The 19602-nt window shown below is 41.8% G+C and overlaps 1 protein-coding gene across 2 annotated transcripts in view; it reads left to right on the forward strand.

Annotated features, from left to right (window-relative positions):
* The window catches only part of MARCHF8 (membrane associated ring-CH-type finger 8), an 88236-nt gene extending 69107 nt beyond the window's left edge, over positions 1–19129 (forward strand). Inside the window, exons 4-8 of one of the 2 annotated variants that reach the window (XM_063163621.1) lie at positions 4604–4683; positions 4993–5838; positions 7765–7945; positions 11561–11708; positions 14223–19129. In XM_063163621.1, coding sequence (XP_063019691.1) covers positions 4604–4683; positions 4993–5838; positions 7765–7945; positions 11561–11708; positions 14223–14527 — 1560 coding nt within the window. In that variant the 3' untranslated portion in view covers positions 14528–19129. The remainder of the gene's footprint in view (positions 1–4603; positions 4684–4992; positions 5839–7764; positions 7946–11560; positions 11709–14222) is intronic. The other variant, XM_063163620.1, reaches the window with a different exon arrangement.
* Positions 19130–19602: the final 473 nt, after the last annotated feature.

Below are 19602 nucleotides of genomic sequence, written 5' to 3' on the forward strand. Positions count from 1 at the left end.
CTCGAGAGCACATAAAATAAAGGCCAGCCCATAATCAAAATGCCAGTTGTGGAGTGTTTCGCTCCTTGCTCTATTGCTAAATTTGTATTTGCCTGAAGCTCCTTGTTCAGAAGTTCCTCCCAATAAAAGACTTAAAATTGAGCTTCTTTTCACTCTTTGTCTGCCCAAAAGAGAGTTGTGTTCTGTTATTAAATGTGCATAGTTCTTTGTATATTAGTTCTAGATCCTTAGCTGAAACCTCTAGTTGTTTTTGTAGCATGAGTAGTAGGGTCACAGTATTATTCCTAATCCTGTGGCACCTACAAAAGACAAAGTTTGTATGTGTGGGGGAAAGCCTTTGTTTGCTTGCTTTAGACTTCCAATCAGTTGAAAAATTCTACAGGAGTTGTTTCTAATTTTTTACTTTCAATGAATAATTGAATAACGTTTTTAGGATATGACAGGCCCTGTTCTTTAAAATGAGATTTAATTGCTGTTACTGAAGTGCAGCCTAGAGTGGAACTACAGCAACTATACCCAGAAGTGTCATCTCAGATAAGCAGGTTATCTTGAAATATACCCGAGCCATCGGCATGTTCACTATGGCTCACTTCAAAGATGCCTTTATTTTCTTGGGCAGGAAGGGGTTTTTTGGGTTTTGGTGTGCAGCATGTAATCAAAGGTATGTAATAAGAAAAGGCTGAGTTCTCTTACCAATAGATAACACTGTTCATGTGGAGGCAGAATGAGAACATCTATGTGTATATATGCATGGACACCTGCATATAAGCATATTAAAACATGTATGTGCTCCTGAAAGCAACCCTTCAGAGAACGGTAGGAATCCCAGGAATTGTTACCTTCAAAATTGCTGTGAGTGTTGGAGTGCCAGTGCAGAAGGCTGTGCTGTGACCTCAGTGAATTGCATTAGATAGGAATGTCAATATACACAATTAACTAGCTATTGACCTTTAGTACTGAGCTATTTTAAGCAACCAGTCAGGCTGTACAGAGTAACTCACAAGCACATGGCTCCAAGGCTTGTCACTGGAGGTGGTGTTCCTCCATGCGAAGGGCATGACAGTCCACAGAGTTTCAGCCAGTGATTATGGGGTTAGAAGGGTCAAATTCATGCTGTCAAGGCGTAGGCTACATGTCACATATCAACATGGCATAAACCTTCTGTGAGAAGCAGTGCTCTAAAACCAACTGCTGCTATTGCCATTATAAATATCCAGTTTGGCCAAAGGTGCTGCTACCTGGGAGGCTGCAGCTGGGGCAGTAAGAGTGATGTGTACCAGAAGCTACAGAGTGGAGAAGGCTTTGACTGGTTATTTTCCCAGCCCCTTCAGAGCTGAGCTGTGTGTGGGAGCAGCATCAGAGCTCCAAGATAGCTGGACCTGCCTGTTTCATTCACCCATCACCGCCTCTTCTTTGCTGGGTTCTGTCCCAAGGCTGCCTGTGTTTCTTCTTTTCTGTGGCACCTCTGCTGAAAGCTGCTGTGTCTGAGTCAGTAGAGCCAGGTGAGCTGGGAGGACTGGCCAGCAGCAGTGATGTGTAACCCTGCTTCTAGATGCAGCAGAACTTGGTACTTGGGCAGCAGCTTGCATTCTGCTGTGCTCTTGTCAGGGAGTTGTGCTTCCCTGTCAGAGACTCAGTCCTGTCACTGACTGGTGTTCCTAGGGAAGTGACTGGCATTAAAGCAGTGGTTTGTTTTACCTCACCTCACTATCCTACTCTGAGTTGCAGTGCAGCTCTGTAAAGTTTCATCAGCAAAAAGCATGGGATGAAAGGAGGACAGACTGGGTGACTGGAGGCTCATTGAACCATGGCTTTTGGTGGTAGCCACTGCTCGTTTGAACCAAGGGTAGGGCATAACTTCCTCCAGTGATTTGTTGTTCCTTTTTGTGGTGCCTATCCAAGTGTGTTAACTTCTGTTCATAGATTGATTGCACTTTCATTATGTATGAAAATAGAGAAAAGTATCTTTTGTTCTGAAGCAGAAAAATGGGGGGAAAGGAAATGTGCCTCAGATACTGAGTTTCTGTAAGCCAGCCACTCTGAACAGTGCTGGCATCTAGAAACAGAATACTAAGCTTGAAATGCAAATGAAATATCATAATTTCTTTTTTGTCCCAGCCTTTTGATTTCCCAAGTGGCAAGACTTTTAACACTCTTGGAACCAGACAATTGGATCAAGAAACCAGTAACATGGTTTTGGAAGGGAAATTTTGGATCATTGATTCTATTCATCTTCTATTAGACTGTCACATCATACATTCTGCTATCCTTTTTTAGAAAAGTTCATTGCTAAACTGAAGCAGCTGAGAGATTGGATTCATTCTTCGCAGGTTACCTTCTGTGATTTGCTCCTAACATAAAACCTGAGACAGATTTATTAATTGATCCATGACTTCACTTCCAACAATATATAGCTGTGTCTCCAGGGCAGAATGCAATGTGCTGTTTTACTGGTTTAATATTTTGTTTTTAGAAGATTGCTCAATACGTCTTTTAAACTATTTCATTTTTTTAGTTTTAATTTTTTGCAGAGTGAAACACTTTATCAGTAAATTAGTGTCAGATCTTTCATTAAATTGTCAGACTTCGAGTTAAAAAAAAAGTTACTGCACAAGCCCTACAAGATAGAATATGAAGTCAGGTGTACCTGCTTTTAGGAGAGGTTAATCATCAAAGAGAGAACAAATTTCCAACCAGTACCTGAATTCACATCACTGCATGATCAGAATCCTTAGCATGTGCAAGTGGTGTAAAATGTAAAGAACTGTAGTTTTCCTGGATAAAGCCAGTAATTGATCTTTGTCTGTAATTTGTTTTGTCACAGTCATTACATAGCTCAGTTTGCTTTCTGGGCCAAGGTTATTCTGCTGGGTTTTATTCTATACATGTACCCAGCTTTGGGTAAGATGGCAAATAAGTTACAGTGTCTTACTAAGGGTTAAGAGGTGTGTGTCAGAGTCTTGGCTGTCTTGCTTTTGGTTCCTGCAGATCCTGCTGTAAGTGGATACCTGTTGTTTCAGTGTCTGTGCACCTGAGGTGTCCTAATGTGAGGGCAGACACATTGCTGTCTATAGTGCTGTTGACTAGAGAAACAAGACCTTAAAAGATGAGTTCTGTGACAAGGAAGGTGATTGTTTTATCTGTATTTATAAAGTAGCATGTCTATGTATCTTCTCTCACAAAGAAATAAAGAGTATAACATGTGACAAGGAACCTTGGTTTGGTATGACAGTATAAAAGCCCGTGACAGCCTTGTTTAAATATACAATAAGGGCTTTTAATAAATAAGTATAGAATTGACAAGTCCCAAGACAGATGCAGTGTGTGTTGCAGCATGATCAAAGCAGTGATAACTGCTGGTGTCTGAAGCTGAAGCACAGCATGCTTCTGTGGTAGCACACCTTTTATCACCTGAGGCCTCCCTGGTCTGGCTGTCTGCAGCTGCCTGACCCGGGTCTCTGCTGGCAGTGCTGCTTTCTGTGCAGCCCAGTATGGAGATGACATTTCTGTTGTTGTGCTGACTGCATTGTTCTTTCCTGGGTTTCAGGCTTTGCTGTGCAGATCAAAAGAGCTGTAAAGCTTTGTTTGAATTTTGAAGTGCAAACAGTGTTTTGCAGCAGTGGGTGAGCAGTGCAGCCAGTCCAGCAGCTGTGGAACATGGGAGACCCAGGTTTAAAGATTCTGTGTAATGAGGTTATTAATGCAGGACTCCTCCCCGCAGATATCTCCAGGAGGAGTTGAGAAGTTTGTCAAAGTGACGTGCAGGATACAGCAGCAGAAAAGGTCTTTAATAACAGCCAGAGGAGTGACAGCTGAGACAATGCTTAGCATACTGAGTTCAGATTTGTCTATTAAGTGTTAAATGTGCCAAGAGCTTCACTTTATGTTTTTGAGTTAGTTCAGCTAATTCTTAATTCTTTAGTTAATCTATTATTCACTGTCTCTTGTTGCAACTTACAAATATGACTGCTGCCATACCTCCTGTCCAGTATGGATCTTCCAGGATGGAAGATCCTGTTCAAGTAAGAGCAGGACAAAAGGCCTCATAAAGTACACCAAATACTTCAGGGAATGGTGTGGGTTGGCAGATGGTGCTCATGTGCATATGCTAGTAAGGAATATAAGCCCTCAGGTTGTGTTTGAGTTACTGAGTTACTGCTGGTTCTGTTTTGTGAAGAAAACCCCAAGCCTCTAATCTCTTGCCATCATTGTTAGAGGAAGGATTAGCTATTACATGGTAGCTAAATTCCAGCTAGTTTATACACACACTTCCATCTAATTATTCTAATTACTGTAGCATTGCTCATTTCCTGAGCTATTGTTCTGTGCAATGTTTGACAGCTGGCAGGTTCCACTCCAGAGATATCTGCATTTGACCTTGGGGTAAAACATTTCTGTTCTAATCACTACTTCTCCAGGGATGGGACTCGGTGACCTTTCTCGCATTTAACAGTAAAGTCACTTTCTTACAACTAGCCCTTGAGTATCTGCTGTAGAGTGATATCTGACTCCATACGCTGTGTTTCACCCTGAAGGTAATTGCTCTGCATACTGACTCCTGACTTGAGGGTGTTTTTGTTTGTTTGTTTTAATTTCACTGCAGGCTGGAAGTCCAACCTCAGTCTCTGCCCCTCATAGCTTCTCTCGGACTTCTGTCACACCATCCACCCAGGACATCTGCAGGTAACGTGTGCCGTTTGCGTGGCTGCAGGGAGGCTCAGACAAGGTTCAAATTAAGGAAAAACAAAACTGAAAAAGCATGTTTGTGGGGAAGTAAGCGATGTGGGATTCCCACTTGAAGCATCCCATTTGTTTGACTCGACTGCTGTCTAACACTGCTTTGTTAAATCCTACTGACTGTTTGGCCCTGCTATGTTCACCATTCGCACACTAGCTGTAATTCTCATTTCTTCACTTTTAATTCTACATGTTCTCCTTTTTAATTGTTTTTTTTTTGCTTTCTGTGCTTTTATTCCACTATTCTGCATGCAGTTCCAGTGCAGTGTTTTCTGAGTGTTGTCATCACAGTCCAGTGCAGTCTGCTGTTGTCTTGAAAAATCCGCACTGCCAGAGCCCTCTGACACAAGGGGTCACTGTGACAGTAATCTGTCAGGACACGGTACATGCAGCAAAGAGAAACTCCCGTGGGCAGGATCGGGGCCAGGCACTCAGGTCTGCTAAGAATGTAAAGCCCACCCGCACCCTGAAATTCTCCAAGTCCCTCAATGACGTGGACCAGAAGGCGCAGAGCACCAGCGAGTGCTTTGATTATGTGGAGCGGACACGCTCAGAAGGCAAACTGACCCTGAACCAAGAGCAGTGTTTAAGGATTAACAAATTTCATCTTAAAGAGAGGAAACCGCTGAATCTCAGGCCTCTTTCTTTTAGCAATTCTAAGCACTCCTATATCCCTTCCCTTTCCAACTACTCAAGTGCATCGGGAGGAGCAGAGAACCACAGCGCTGTGCATATCCCCCTGCTAGAGGACAAGGTGGACCATGACTCCTCAAGGAGCAAAAAACTGTTGCGTTACCTTTTTTCCTTCTCCCACACCTCCAGCATCAGCAGCCTGCATAAATTTCACGAACTGGAGAGCTATTCCAGTCACTTCCAAGCTGACAAATCCTCCAGCATGCTGGTGGAAAGCACAGACTTCTGCTCTGATGATATGGGAGATGATGACGTCTTTGAGGACAGCACCTCAGTGAAACTCAAACCAAAAGAGCAGCGGGCACCGCTCTGTTCAGTTGAGAAGGACAGTGACCTTGACTGCCCTTCCCCTCTCTCAGAAAAGTTACCCCCTCTGTCCCCTGTGTCCACATCGGGGGATACCTGCAGGTTGGTTTACCAGAGAACCACCTACCTTTTTAACCCTCCCATGTGCAGTGGTGACTGTTCTGCTTTCCCCTGCCTTTGTGCTGTTTCTGTCTCTTCTTTTACCCTGTCACCTTGCTAATCCAGTATGTGTGATTTGAAGCATGCAGCCTTCTCTCTGCGGTCCTGCACCCCTCTGATGCACTTAACAAAGCTACTAAGCAAAATAACTTCCTTTGGAGTCAAATAAATTCTCCTAAAATTTATTTCAGGTTTGGGGTTCTGAGATATTTTATCAGTGCCCAAACTGGCAATACTATGAGAGACACAGCTACGCATCATAAAGGTCAAGCTGAACGTGTTTTAGCTTTTAATGAGCAATGTGTTGTCCTGACAGCACTGCTAGTTTGGTCAGAGAGGGGGAATCAGGAGAAAACAGACTGCTTGAAAATTGCTTGTGAGATCAGATCAATATAGCTTTAGATTTTGTTTTTCCCCCTCAGTTTGTATCCCACCACACTTTTTTATTTGTTACAGGCTTCCTGGTTTTCTTGGTCAAAGTGTATCTGAGCACTGGCTCTTAGTGATAGGCCTGTGTGATGTCCATAGTGTGAGATTCAAAAATTATGGGTGTCATTATTCCAGCTGCAGAGGATTAATCATGTGCACAGGTGTCAGGAGCAACAAGATCTGGACTGTCTTCATGGTGACTTGGCTGCTGGTCTGCCCTCTCTCACATCAAAATTGTGTTTGAGGAGCAAGAATCATCAAGTTCAGGAGCAAATGTCTAATCCCTCTACCTAGCATTTTATTATCCTAGTCTTCCTCCTCCCTAACAGCACTTCCTAAAGCTGCCTTTGTTATTACTTTCCAATATTATTTGATTTCCCCCCTCATTACGACCATATCTAGTTCTGTACTGGCTTACCATCAAGATGCTGTTGCAATCCACCCACGCCTTCATTTCCACTTGCCAGCTATCAGCAAGGTCCCAAGAGGCAAGATGCTACACATCAGTATGAGATTTCAGCAATAGACAGGGATGGCAGCAGGCCAGAATTTACTTCACATATGCTTAGTAACTTGTATTCATTCCCTGTGCTCCTCACCAAACCCCTTTCAATTCATGACCTCTGCCCCATGGTTAGAAGGACTCACAATGCTTGATGCTACCCAGGGGTTGTGTATAAATTGAATCTGGAAATCAAATGTCAGCAGCTGGTAGTAACTCTTTATCAGATGTCTTTGCTGTTTGCACAGTTAGGCTGTGAGAAAAATAGGGAATTTTGCTGGTGCTGATGCTTCCTTAGAAAGTCTTGCTGAGTCAGATTTGGAGAAGCAAAACCATTTAGAGTAAGTGTGTTTTGGGGTTCAGATTCAGTTCTGTAGTTTTGAATTGTGAATCTGTCTCTTAGGAATTTGCATTAGAATTAATCACTTGTGTAAAATACAGGCTGTCTAAATTAGTTGTTCATGATCCTGGAGTGGACTGTTTCACCACTGGTATTGGAATTTTGTTTTATCTTTTATTTCAGACCATAGTACATGAGTAGCTGTACCTCTCTGTGCATATTTTTTCTTGGGAAGTGCTGTCTGATCTGTTTAAATGCTATTTGTAGTTAAGTGCTATTGGTCTGGGTGAAATGTTGTCATTTCTTGCTCCGTTTTTTCTTTCAGGTACTGCATTTCTGTCAGGCTCTACGTGTGTGCATCATCTGTGAGAAAGCAGCTGTCTAGTCATCTGTGTCTGTGCTTAATTATTTTGTGCCTGTGTATGTGCTTGTGCAGCAATTGAGTTGTTTAGTTTTAGCTCCTTTGTGGAACACATTCCTTTAATTTATGTCTCGGGATCCCCAGTGAACATCCATGTGTGATCACAGATATTACATGGCTCTTCCACATCCTTTCTGCTTCCTCTTCTCCTAATGAGCAGCTTTGCTTCTGATCCAGGATCTGTCACTGTGAAGGAGATGATGAGAGCCCTTTGATTACGCCCTGCCACTGTACGGGCAGTCTCCACTTTGTGCACCAGGCCTGCCTGCAGCAGTGGATCAAGAGCTCGGACACGCGGTGCTGTGAGCTGTGCAAGTATGAGTTCATCATGGAGACAAAGCTGAAGCCTTTGAGGAAGGTAGGCACAGCACCTGCTTCCCCGAGAACATGCTTTGTTAAGCAGAGATCCACTCTGGAACAGGCTGTGCCCACGAGCCTGCAGCACCCACCTTGTCTTTGTGAATGGTTTTGTAAGTAAGTCTGGTCAGACTTGTATAGGTACAAAAGGATTTGAATTAACACTCACCCTGGCAAATTCAACATCACAGGAATCCAGCTCTGATAACAGCTGTTACAGCCCAGCAGCTTTCTGTCTGTATATGTGTGTGTGTGTGTATATATATATATATATATATGCAACAATCTTATTTTTTTCTTTAGATTTTAGAGCACAAAATTCTACAGTCAGCAGTTTTGTTTTTTTTAATGGGGCGCTTTCTATTACTGTTAGCTGCTTTAGTTTGTGGCTCTAAGATCCAGATGGCTTTTAAGTTCACTTCAAAAGATGAAGGTTTCACATTAAATTTATTTTCAATCACACTTCTTGGATGTAATTTAGTTAAAATTTGTAGCTTTCCCTTTCTTTTTAAAGGATCAAGCTTACTTAGTGAGGATAATACGTTGTAAGTAGAAGGTGGTTCCCTGTTAGATGTGTTTTCATTTTTACCTTTCTTAGGCTGTGAAGGACTAGAACCTGTATTTTTGTTTAATAGATAAGTATATATTAAGCAAAATCTGGTGATTTAATGTATAGGTGCTTCTATCCTCATTTTGTTCTCCTACATCCTCTGAGCTTCCAATGTCATTTGTCCTGACATCAGGATTTTGAGATGGAAGTCACTGATATTCTTAGCACAGACAAATCTTGCCATATCTACCAAAGTGGAAGAGGTTAATAATGATAACCTCAGTCTGGAACTAGAATAAATGAGAAACATTAAATTCAGTTATCATGAGCCTAAATCATGTAGGGTGAGAAGTTTGGACTGCAGCTATCCAAAAACTATTATGAGAACTTGTCCAAATCCTAGAAGCGTCTTCTAACAGAAAATAGAGCAGATTTCAAACACTTCTTATTTTTTTAGAGATGTGTACTGTCTGCAAAGTGTAGAGCTTAGCATGTCCAGTGGATGGGATGTCCTTTGCTTATGACTGTGGTGGATCATTGCCTACTAAAAATGCAGATTTTGGCTTCGTAGCCCCTTGGCACAGAGTGTAGTTGTTTCTGAGCTGCAGAATTGGTCATCATAAGGTCTGTTGTCTGCACAGCCAATACCCTGCACAACCCAACCATAGGACAGGAAAGAAATTATTCCAGAGAATCCAAAGAAGAGTTGCTATAGTTGTCAGTTGACTGCTGGTTTTTTTCTGTGCTCCCTCTGCCTGAAGTGGGTGGTGAACATTTTCTGAATATTTGTGCCCTGTGGAAAAAAAAAGATGATGTGCACCTTCAAAAATGAGTCACTCAACATCATTAGTTATATCTGAACAGGTCATCTGTGGGAAGCAGACAAGTTGCCAGAAGGTAGGAATAGAGCCATAAATAGAAGGATTTTGCCTCTCAAATACATATAGAGACCTTTTAGGGGTTCAGCTGCAACAAAGAGATAAGATGCCTCTATATCTTCAACTCAGCCCTTATGGTCGCCTTTCAGTCAGGAGAAAACAGCCTGGAACTGTGAGCATGATCAGGATGGAACAAATAATAGGGCTTCTCTTTGTCTATAGGGTAGGAATGGAATTAAACTTCCTTGGCATCTTAAGGTTGTATTGCAGCATTGGGCTGTTCAAACACTAAGTTACTAAGGGAAGACAGTGAGAACAAAATGTGTCATGGCTCAAATGAAGATGAGGGCAGACAAAAGAGAGACGCCTAATTTGAAAATTTCAATGAAAAAAAAAAAGATATTAAATTTTCTCCTGGGCTTTTTTTTTTTTTTCTTGTTTGTTTTAACAACACTTGAAAAGTCCAGAACTGCTGACTATTTTAAGTGGGAAATGGCACATGCTGTGTCATCAGAATAATGGAGCGGGGACCTACAGATTTGAGTTTCCTCTCTGGGCTAGTGTGCAATTTGCAGAATATTTTCTGTTTTGCTTTGCAGTCATCTCTCTTGAAGCAGTGAGGTGGTGCAAGCTGGTTTTGAGATTGTGGAGCCAGCAGTTCACAGGAGGTATTGTCCAGCAGAGGAGCCCAAGCTGTGGAACAGAAAAGAGAACTGTAAATTAGTCAAAGCACAGGTCCTCCTAGCTCTGTAAAAGCATTTGCAAATAGATTTAACATGGTTGCTTTTTGGCAAAATAATTTGATTAATTTGTACTTCTATCAAAGGCAACACCTTTTTATAGAAGCAAAAGCAATTTTCTGTTTAAAATACAACATGCAAAGGGAATGTTTTGTCCAATCTTTTTCTAAAATGACTGGAAAATATAGCTTTCTAGTACAACAACTCTAGCATGTAATTCCTGGAAGTACTCAATTATTTTGCCGTGATGAGGTTGGATGCCCACATAACTGGAAGTGTGGCTTGGGCTTGGGCTTGGGCTGTTGGCAGCACAGAGATGATCACAAAGTCTCTGTCTCATGTTTCAACCATTCTCATTTTTGTGGCAGTGGAAGCAATAATTCAACATAATGGATGATTTCAATCATACCATTCAGTTCATCCTCACCCCTTTCCACATTATGCTTCCTTTTTGAAGTCCTCTTTTTCTACAAATTATTCTACAAGACATCAGAGGCACCTTTTTATGCATGAGATGTTTATATGTCCCAGCATGTATTTTGTAAAAGTATGAGAAAAGCCTGTCATAACTCTCTTCTGAGCAGATATGCTGAGGGATGTGTGTCCCACATGCAAAAACTTTCATCATATACATAGGCAAAATTACAGAAAAGAAATTTAAAACACAGCTTCTGGGTGTCCCAGGTATGTCTGGCATATTAGAAGCATCTATAATAATTGTCTGGTTTCCTTGTATCTTTCTGAAAGTACATTGGCCTGATTTTGTGGTTTTGTTTTGGGCTATATAAGCATTGTTGATAGATGCAGAACTCGGGATTTAATTTGCTTCATCCTCTCACTTAGAAAACCTCTCACTCCCATTCTGTATATTCTATGGGCATATGTATTGAAGTGCACTTGAAACACTGAAAATAAAGTGTGAGTGTCACTGCTATAAGTGGTGTTAAATACAAGTGAAGATTGAATGAAACCCCCAGAGGAGGAGGTGAGAACTGAACAGCCATGGGACTCTGAGAGCTCACCCTGAGGTGTCTTTACACACCCTGAATCCTGTGCCACTTCCACTGTTCTGTTGAATGCCTCCCTGAGCAAGGTACCACTCCCACTGGAGATGCTCAGCTCAGCTGGGGGTACCCAGGAAGGAGCAGCGCTGCTCGGGCCCTGTGTGGCTAAGCAGGGTGTGATGGCATTGTGCTGAGGCACAGGGTGGGAGCTGAGCACTGAGTCCCCTCTGGCACCAGGATGGCTCCTGTCACAGCAGGGTGAGCTGCCAGCCCTCACACACGTGCTGTGGCCAAAGCAATGATGCCATCTGACTTTCACAATCCCTGTTAGGAGGAAACTGGTCTCCTGCCTGGTTTTTGTTCTCATCAACGTTCTCTTTTCATACTCTCTAGTAACTACAATAAACTCCTAATCTCTTGCTCTGGTTCCTGGTTTCTTGCCAGTGGGAGAAGCTGCAGATGACAGCCAGCGAGAGGAGGAAGATCATGTGCTCTGTAACATTCCATATCATTGCCATCACCTGCGTTGTGTGGTCTCTCTATGTCCTGATAGACAGGACTGCTGAAGAGATTAAACAGGGACAAACTACCGGTATGTTACTTGCTTATCTTCCCACTTACTCTCTTGGAATAATTCTTTATCCTGATTGCAGAGAGGATGTGGAACTTAAGTGTTAAACTTAAACCAGTCAGCTTTACCCTGGTGTTGGTTTGGTTTAAAAGCAGAGTTCTAAAATTATTTAGCTAAATCAGTAAATTAACCAGTGAATTAATCCATGGGTACTTTTAAAATCTGTTTCAGGTCAATTTAGTTAGCAGTTGTGAAATGCATGGATATGAGAGCTAAGCCACTGTAGCCAGACACAAAGTTGCACTGCCTCAGCAAATTTAGGTCTAAATTTGCAGATAAGGATATAAGCATTTGTTTGCTGCTATGGCTACCTTTAAACTGGGCAAAACTGGAACAGTTTTAAAAAAGAGAAGAAGTAAGAGGAACCTAAATTCAAATCTTTGAGGTAAATCAACAGGGTTTTCTTTCTGCCCAGTCCTCTGTGGGGTGGGTTAGTCATCAGCGAGAGCCATGTTAGGCTGGGAAAACTTTCATGAATGATTGCACTTGAAGCAGAAGAAATTCAAGTTGAGTATTAGGACTCCAATTTGCACAAATGAGATAAGATGCTTGCAATCTTATCAAGGGCTGCTGCCCCAGTGCACAGGTACCTTAGAAGGTTTTCTTTAGTATGCCAGTACAGGTTTGTCTTCAGTCAGTAAACGTGCCAAGCTGAAATGTGTTTACTCAGGTATGCTGGGCTGCAGATTTGCACCTGTCACAAAACTATTCCTCAGGCAGCTGAGCCTGAAGGTGGGGTAGAATGGATGGAAGCTGTTAGAAGGCAAGTGGTCCTTGCTTACAGAGCGCTGCATGCCAACTAGACATGCAGGTGGAAATTGTTCTGCTGGGGATTGAACAGTGTCCTTTGGGGAGGTGGTTGAGCACTGATAAACCTGTAAATCCACAGAGTTGTTACAGTCTCTTCAAAGCAGAATCACTTGAAATTAAAAAGTTATCCTCTCATTTCTCATTTAGGCTATAGCTGCATTGTTCACGACTTCAGTCAGGAAGCTGCTTTCAGTGAAATCTCTTAGTTTCTGTTCCATCCAACCCCATTTCTTCCATGAACAGTGAACATTCTTGGCCTTTCAAAAGTGTAAGGCTTCCATATGATAATGAAAAGGATGTGTTTTCAAAGGTTATTTTTTCCTGTAAATATATTAGATGAACATAACTAAGAGGAATGTTGTGAATATTTGGTCCATATTATAGCGCTTTCTTTTCTCCTTTCATTTGGATTCTAAATCCAGGGAGTGCTGTAATGAGCTGAGGGGTGCAGGAAGTGTGTGTGGATATATATTCATGTCCACACAGGGGCAAGCATGTGCTGTCGCTGCCTACAGACAGCATGAGACAGCTCATCTTTGAATGAGAGGGTCAGATATGAATCACAAGTGAGATTTCATCAGTAATAGAGCTGCAATGCCCTTTGTATTTTGGGACTAAAATATTTTAATTCTTCCCTCACTGCCATGCCTTTCCAAAACCACACCAGCCCTGTATCTTGGTTAAGATTTTGAAGAGTTGGAAAGATATGATTTTATTCTCTGAAAAACCTGGTAATGATTGATTCAGCATAGTTTCATATCCATCTTGTGATGGCACTTATTTTAAAGGGGCTGGATGAATACAGGAGCTATGTAAGAATATGTATTAAATGAATAGTTTTTAATTTAAAAGTGGTTGATAGAAATGTAACAAGATCCCCTGTCTTAATGTTCAAGGTAGACAAATTTGGGCAAAGTGATGGTGATAGTTTTTAAGGGCAGAGGGTAAGCTTGGAATGCTTCAGCATCTCCAGCACTTGCAGTTTGTATCAGAGATGCTCTAGTTCAGATACAAGTTACTGAGTGTGATGCAGATAAAATTTTCCTCATCTGCATAACAAACATGTCAAGCTATATGGTAACAATAATTCCTTTATATCTCCATGTGCTGTGTGATCACAGAGTGGAACAGACTTGTTGGGTCACTGGGTTGAATCTCTGCTATGAAGAGGAAACCATGCCATAGAATCCCTTTCATAACTGGATCCAGTCTTTGTTTAAAAACAGGTGTAAAAGGACCTAAGTATATTAATGGTGGTTGCCTTGACTCTGTGATTGTACTGCATCAAGGCTCAAACACAGAAAATCACTTGTTTTGGTTTTTTCTCTGGTGGGGAAGAATGTGATACATGAAGCAGAAGTCTGTGTGTTTGACTTGAAGAAGAAAAAAAAAGCCAGACAGGAAAAATTGCAAAATAAGAATAGCTGGCATGACCCAAACTCTGTGACAGTTTCCTTACAGTACATTTTTGAAAGATCCAGTTTAGTCCAGCTTAAGAAAGTCTGGCTGTAGTAAATAAGGCTACTTACATAAAGTTTGGAAACCCAGCATGACCTCTATAAAAACACCCTCCTGGAGAGGTGATAGGATAATTTCCAGGACCTGCTGTTTGACTGGCAGTTTCTGAGATGAATTTAATTCTTCTTTTTATTTTTTTACTTCCAGGTATTCTAGAGTGGCCATTTTGGACTAAGCTGGTAGTTGTGGCTATTGGTTTCACTGGAGGACTTCTGTTCATGTATGTACAATGCAAGGTGTACGTACAGCTGTGGAAGAGACTTAAAGCTTATAACCGAGTAATATATGTACAAAACTGTCCAGAAACTAGCAAAAAGAATATTTTTGAAAAACCTGCACTAATGGAGCCAAACTTTGAAAGTAAAGAAATGTTTGGGGTTCACCATTCAGACACAAACTCTTCACATTACACAGAGCCAGAAGACTGCGCTGCAGAAATCCTTCATGTCTGATTGCTAGCTGGAAGGGGTATTTCCATATGTCCTTGAAGATTTGAATATCATTGTTTACTGCAAAGTGCTCTACCTTTTTAACATCAGCAAACAGCTGAGGGCTGGCGGATGAATTTTTTACATTTGTTTTTTTGTTGGAATTTTTAAAAATCCCTTAGGCATATCTGTCAATGTCATCATGGTTGCATACCTCTCAACATTTTGTGTCTCATACTGGCTGATCAAAGAGCCAGAGGATGAGGTATTCACAGGGTAGAATGAGCCTTGGGTTTGGTACCAAGGAAGCCGCTAGCGAGCTGTCACCAACTTCATGGAGTCTGTTACTTTAGAAGATGATTCTGAAGGGATTCTGGAGGATGTGTATTGTGGGGTTGGTTGGTTGGTTGGTTGGTCTGTGTGATGAAGGAGGTTGTCCCAGACAGTGAGAGAAATGAGAGGGAGTCTAATCTACCACTAACACTGCCACTAACATTGTGTCTCAAGCAGCAGGTGTAAAATTTTGCTTTACATATTGCAATGAGACTTACAAAGCATATAGCACTTTTAAAAATCTTTATTTTGTGATATGTATGTCAAATGAGAATGAAACTTGAAAGAATGTGTCATTTTTGAAACATTTCTTAATTCTTTACCCCATTTATTCTTCTGAAACATAAACCTCTTGCCTTATGAAAAAAAAAATTAAATTTCAGCCTGTGATTTCCCACACACGCCCACGTTATCTCACTAAACGTAACACTAAAAAATTCTGCCTCTTTGGGATTACTTTGAGGAGCAATTTTCTTCAAAGGATATTGCACTTGTGACTTGTGTATGAGGAGTAGTGGATGTGTACAATGTTTGTTTTCAGTGGTTTCAGTGTTCTGTTTTGGGGATTGGTTTTGATTTTTTTTTTCCCCAACAGGTCAGACCATCAACATACCTGCTCATATATACCTGAAGTAGCTTTCATTCCAAACCATTGGCAAAGGGTTTGTTGCTATATCGATATTGATAAAAATGTGAACTGTTACAGAAAAAAGGAAACTTAGTCAATACAGCTGAAACTGGTTTTCTTTCTTTAATGCTGTGTCATGTGTGAATTACCCAAGAATTTGATGTTGTCAGAGGAGATGCTGACATACAAGTCTAGGAAGTAAATATCACATTAAGTGGATAAATTTAGAAATACCTGCTTGATGTGATGCACTGTGTGGTCAGAGAATAGTATATATCTGTGCTTTTGAATTTGGGACTGGCTTTTTAATCAGTCAGCTTTCATGCAAAGAGAGGGACAGCTTTAAAATCTGTTTGCAAGGCTTTTAGTTGCCCAAAGCCTGGGGTGTCTGCAGTTGATTTGTTTGTCCAGTCTGTTTCACTGCACCACTGTCCAGCTTTAAGCCCTCATTTAACCAAAGTCTCAGTGTGACTAGAGCAGAAACAAAGCCCCATGAAAAGTCAGCACATGAGGCCTCTGCATTTGAAAGCTGACTTTCCCTACTTGAGCCCTGTCTACATCTCTGTCAAGTCAATGATGATAATATGGCTGGTTTTAGTAGGAGTTGCCTGGACTTCTCAGGTAAAAGTTTCTGTTTACTTGTTGAGATAGTGAACTAAATTCTTAGCTCTAGTTCAAGTTTCACTTAGTATTTTTTGAAGTACAACTTTGGGTACATTTTTTCATAGTAAAAGCAGCTGCTTTAAGACTTCTTAAAATATAACAGTAAGAGATCAGGGATTTTTTCCTTAAAATGTAATATTAATTTATTTCTAAATCAATATTTTAATAGAAGGCAGAGAAGGGACTCTGGTAAGAGAACACTCATCCCAGTGGTTTCTAGAAGCTGTTAGAGGAAAAGCACATGTGCCTCTGTCACTTCATGCTTGAAGCTTACTGTCTGTGATCTCCATGAACAACATGGTACCTTGTTCTTGAGATGTGTTAAAACATCCAGACCTCTGGGCAGTCCTGGTAAAGCTGCACTGGCATGGATTTGTGTACTGTACTAGCTGTCAGGATGTCCCACGCTTAAGTGATACAGGCAGACAAACCCTGCATACCCTGCTAGTATCAGGGCAGTCTTTGTGACCATACACATGCAGAGTTTGTTGCCTGTGCCTGCCATAATTCAAAGTGCAATTACTCAAGACCTTTCCTGAACTCTGCTGTGGGTGATCCTCTTCTATTTTGAGAACCCAGATAATACACTGTCTCGTTTTGTTTTCTGTTCTGTTCTGTGAAAGATTCACTAGATAAACTCACGTGGGTTAAGTATCTGGTCTTGCACACCTTCATGATGTCCTTCAGAAATGCCCAGGTGCACAGGCCTGCCTGTCTGTGAGGTGCTCACGTTACAGCTGCGAGAGGCACAGGCTCAGCTGCCAAGCGATGCTGTGCGTGTGCTCACCCGGTGTGCAGCCGGCGGAGAAAGGAAGATGGACAAGTCCTGGATGAAACCTGGCTGTTCCCAGCTCACCTGAGCAGCTCTGCTGTGGGCAGTGTTCTGGCATGGCTGATACAATGAAGATGGACAAGTCCTGGATGAAACCTGGCTGTTCCCAGCTCACCTGAGCAGCTCTGCTGTGGGCAGTGTTCTGGCATGGCTGATACAATGAAGATGGACAAATCCTGGATGAAACGTGGCTGTTCCCAGCTCACCTAAGCAGCTCTGGTGTGAGCAATGTTCTGACATTGCTGATTCAGCCCACCACAACTTGCTGGTTCTGCTTCAGCCACTGTTGTACATGATTCTAGGTGAAACATTGCAAAATCTCATTCAGTGTTTTGGAAGCTGCATGTGGAGTGTGCCAGGTGTTGTTCAGTGTATTCAGGGTACTGAAGGTTTTTGCTGTGCCCCTGAGTATCTCAACTTGTGAAAAAAATCATCTCCAGCAAAATCACTTGGGGGAAAAATACTTGTGAATGAAAATGTTTTAGCCAGTGTTGCTGCTAACAATTCTCTCTCCCAACAGATCTTTTTGGAATGAAAATTAAGACAAATTATTTAAACTCTTTATATGGCTTAGGAATCCTCATACCAGGAAAGGCTGCAGAAGAGATCCATCTGTTGGGGGTTTCATTTATGCTGGTGACACTTCTCATGTTGATTCTTCCTTGGTGTTAATGTTGGGCTTCTGGAGATGCAGTTCTCTGCTTCTGCATGGTGCCATGAAATGTTTGAGAAGGCTGAATGGTGCTTTTTTCTTCTTTCTCCTCAAGAAAATACTATTGACTTTTTTCAGCTTCCAGCTGTGAGGCACTGATGCCAGCTCAGGTGAGCTCTGCCCTTTCCATTCAGGTGTCAGTAAGGGGAACAATCACCCCCTGTTAGATCAGGCTTTCCAGTACTTCCTTCTGGCAGCTTTTGAAATGACTGAAATAGAAGCCTGGTCCTTGTACCTTGGCCAAAGTTAGCTTGGGTTACTGTGAGACTTTCCTGAGACCAGAACTTAAGTAGGAGGGAGCAGAGGCTTAATGCCATGTACTATAGTCCCTTCCCTAGCTTGCCAGAGCCTGTGCTGATATGTTCAATGCCCCAGATAACTGACCCCATTCTATTGACAGCACTCCTGTCCAAAAAGACACCAAGGAAATTCCCCTGCTGTGTCACGTTTGAATCTGCCAGGTCATGAGCTTGCATGATGTTAGAAATACAGGTGTGTGCTGCAGAGGGTTGATCCTGTGTAAGAGCTGATGAGATACTAAATTCCTGTGGATTCTCAGGACTTTTTTCAACTATAAGCCTGTGTTTTGGGAGTGAGGGTGGTGTTTAAAATGTGCTCTGAAGAGATGGCCAGACCCTGGGACAGCTCCCTCTGGCTGAGTGTCACTGAGATTGGCTTTGCTTCAGCAAGGAGGCATTCAGTGAAGACTGAATGAGCCTGTGAAGGGTTAGAGAAGAGCTGGGCCTCTATGCTCTACCTGGGAGTTGCTGGCAAGCAGTCATAACTCTGTTCAAGCCAAGCCTCTGTACTGATAGAGCACGAGGCCCACTTGGTGCTGTAAGGAAGGGGGCTGCTTGGCCTGCCACTCCATGGTGGGAAACCTTGGAAGTGATGCATGGATGTCACCGTGCACAGGAGCTGGTTGCATCTGCCCTGTGTGTGGCAGAATGTGTATCTATTGCAAAGTAGGAACCAGGTCCACATTTCTCCTAAAGCTGATGTGTGTTAAGATACAGATTTCTGGTGTGGTCTGCTCTGGAGACTGGCCAGCAATGAAAGGGGGGAGGTCAGTGACTCTGGGTCGGGTCCCTCTCAGATATGGGTCAAAAAGGGTAAATACAAAAGCAAGGATATTGCTGGCTGGATTTCCTTAGTGTTGTATTAGATACACTAAGAAAATTTCTAAGTGGGACCTTTTATTTTGTGATTATTTTTTAGTTTTGAGATATTTGCGGTGTCTGTAAATTCCAATGAAGTACTGAAAGCATTTGTCTTTGTATAGAAGATAACTGTTAAAAAAAATTGAAGCTAATCTTGTATTTAGGTAAAACATTTGTAGATAGGTGATTGTATAATGTTGAAGAACTTTACACTGGCATGTGTTGTATAACGTTTATACAAGACACTTCATACTTCTGCAGAATTTTTTAGTTATTAAATTTCTAGTAACTTAATGTATAGTTTTGTATCCTTTCATGTATGTTCATTTTCTCAGTATTACCACTTGCGGAATTATTTTTAGTTTCTTAAACTGTAATTGGTTATTTGTGTGTGATACACAGGGTTATTGACTGCAGCAATAAAGTGTTTCTATAAAAAAAAAGAAAAACCCAAACCCCTTATAGTATCCATTTTGTTTGAACAAGCATGGAGAGAAAAATTGAGTAAGATGATGTTCAAAACACAGAACTTGATTGCTCTTCAGTGTAGCAGACAAGTGCAGATTTGATGACAAAATGATCCCTAATGATAAAGGTATTGTAACCATTGGAATAATTGGGCAATTCCTTCGATGCAGGTGCTTTGACCTCAAGTACAGGAATCATGGGAAGAAGTTTCTGGCTTCTGCCATGAAGGAGGTGGGGAGAGAAGATTTCCATGGGCCTTAAAATCTGACCTTCTGGAATCAACACTGCATGGGGCATCAAATG

The sequence above is a fragment of the Melospiza melodia genome, chromosome 9 (genome assembly GCF_035770615.1).
Source record: "Melospiza melodia melodia isolate bMelMel2 chromosome 9, bMelMel2.pri, whole genome shotgun sequence".
NCBI classification, from domain to species: domain Eukaryota; kingdom Metazoa; phylum Chordata; class Aves; order Passeriformes; family Passerellidae; genus Melospiza; species Melospiza melodia.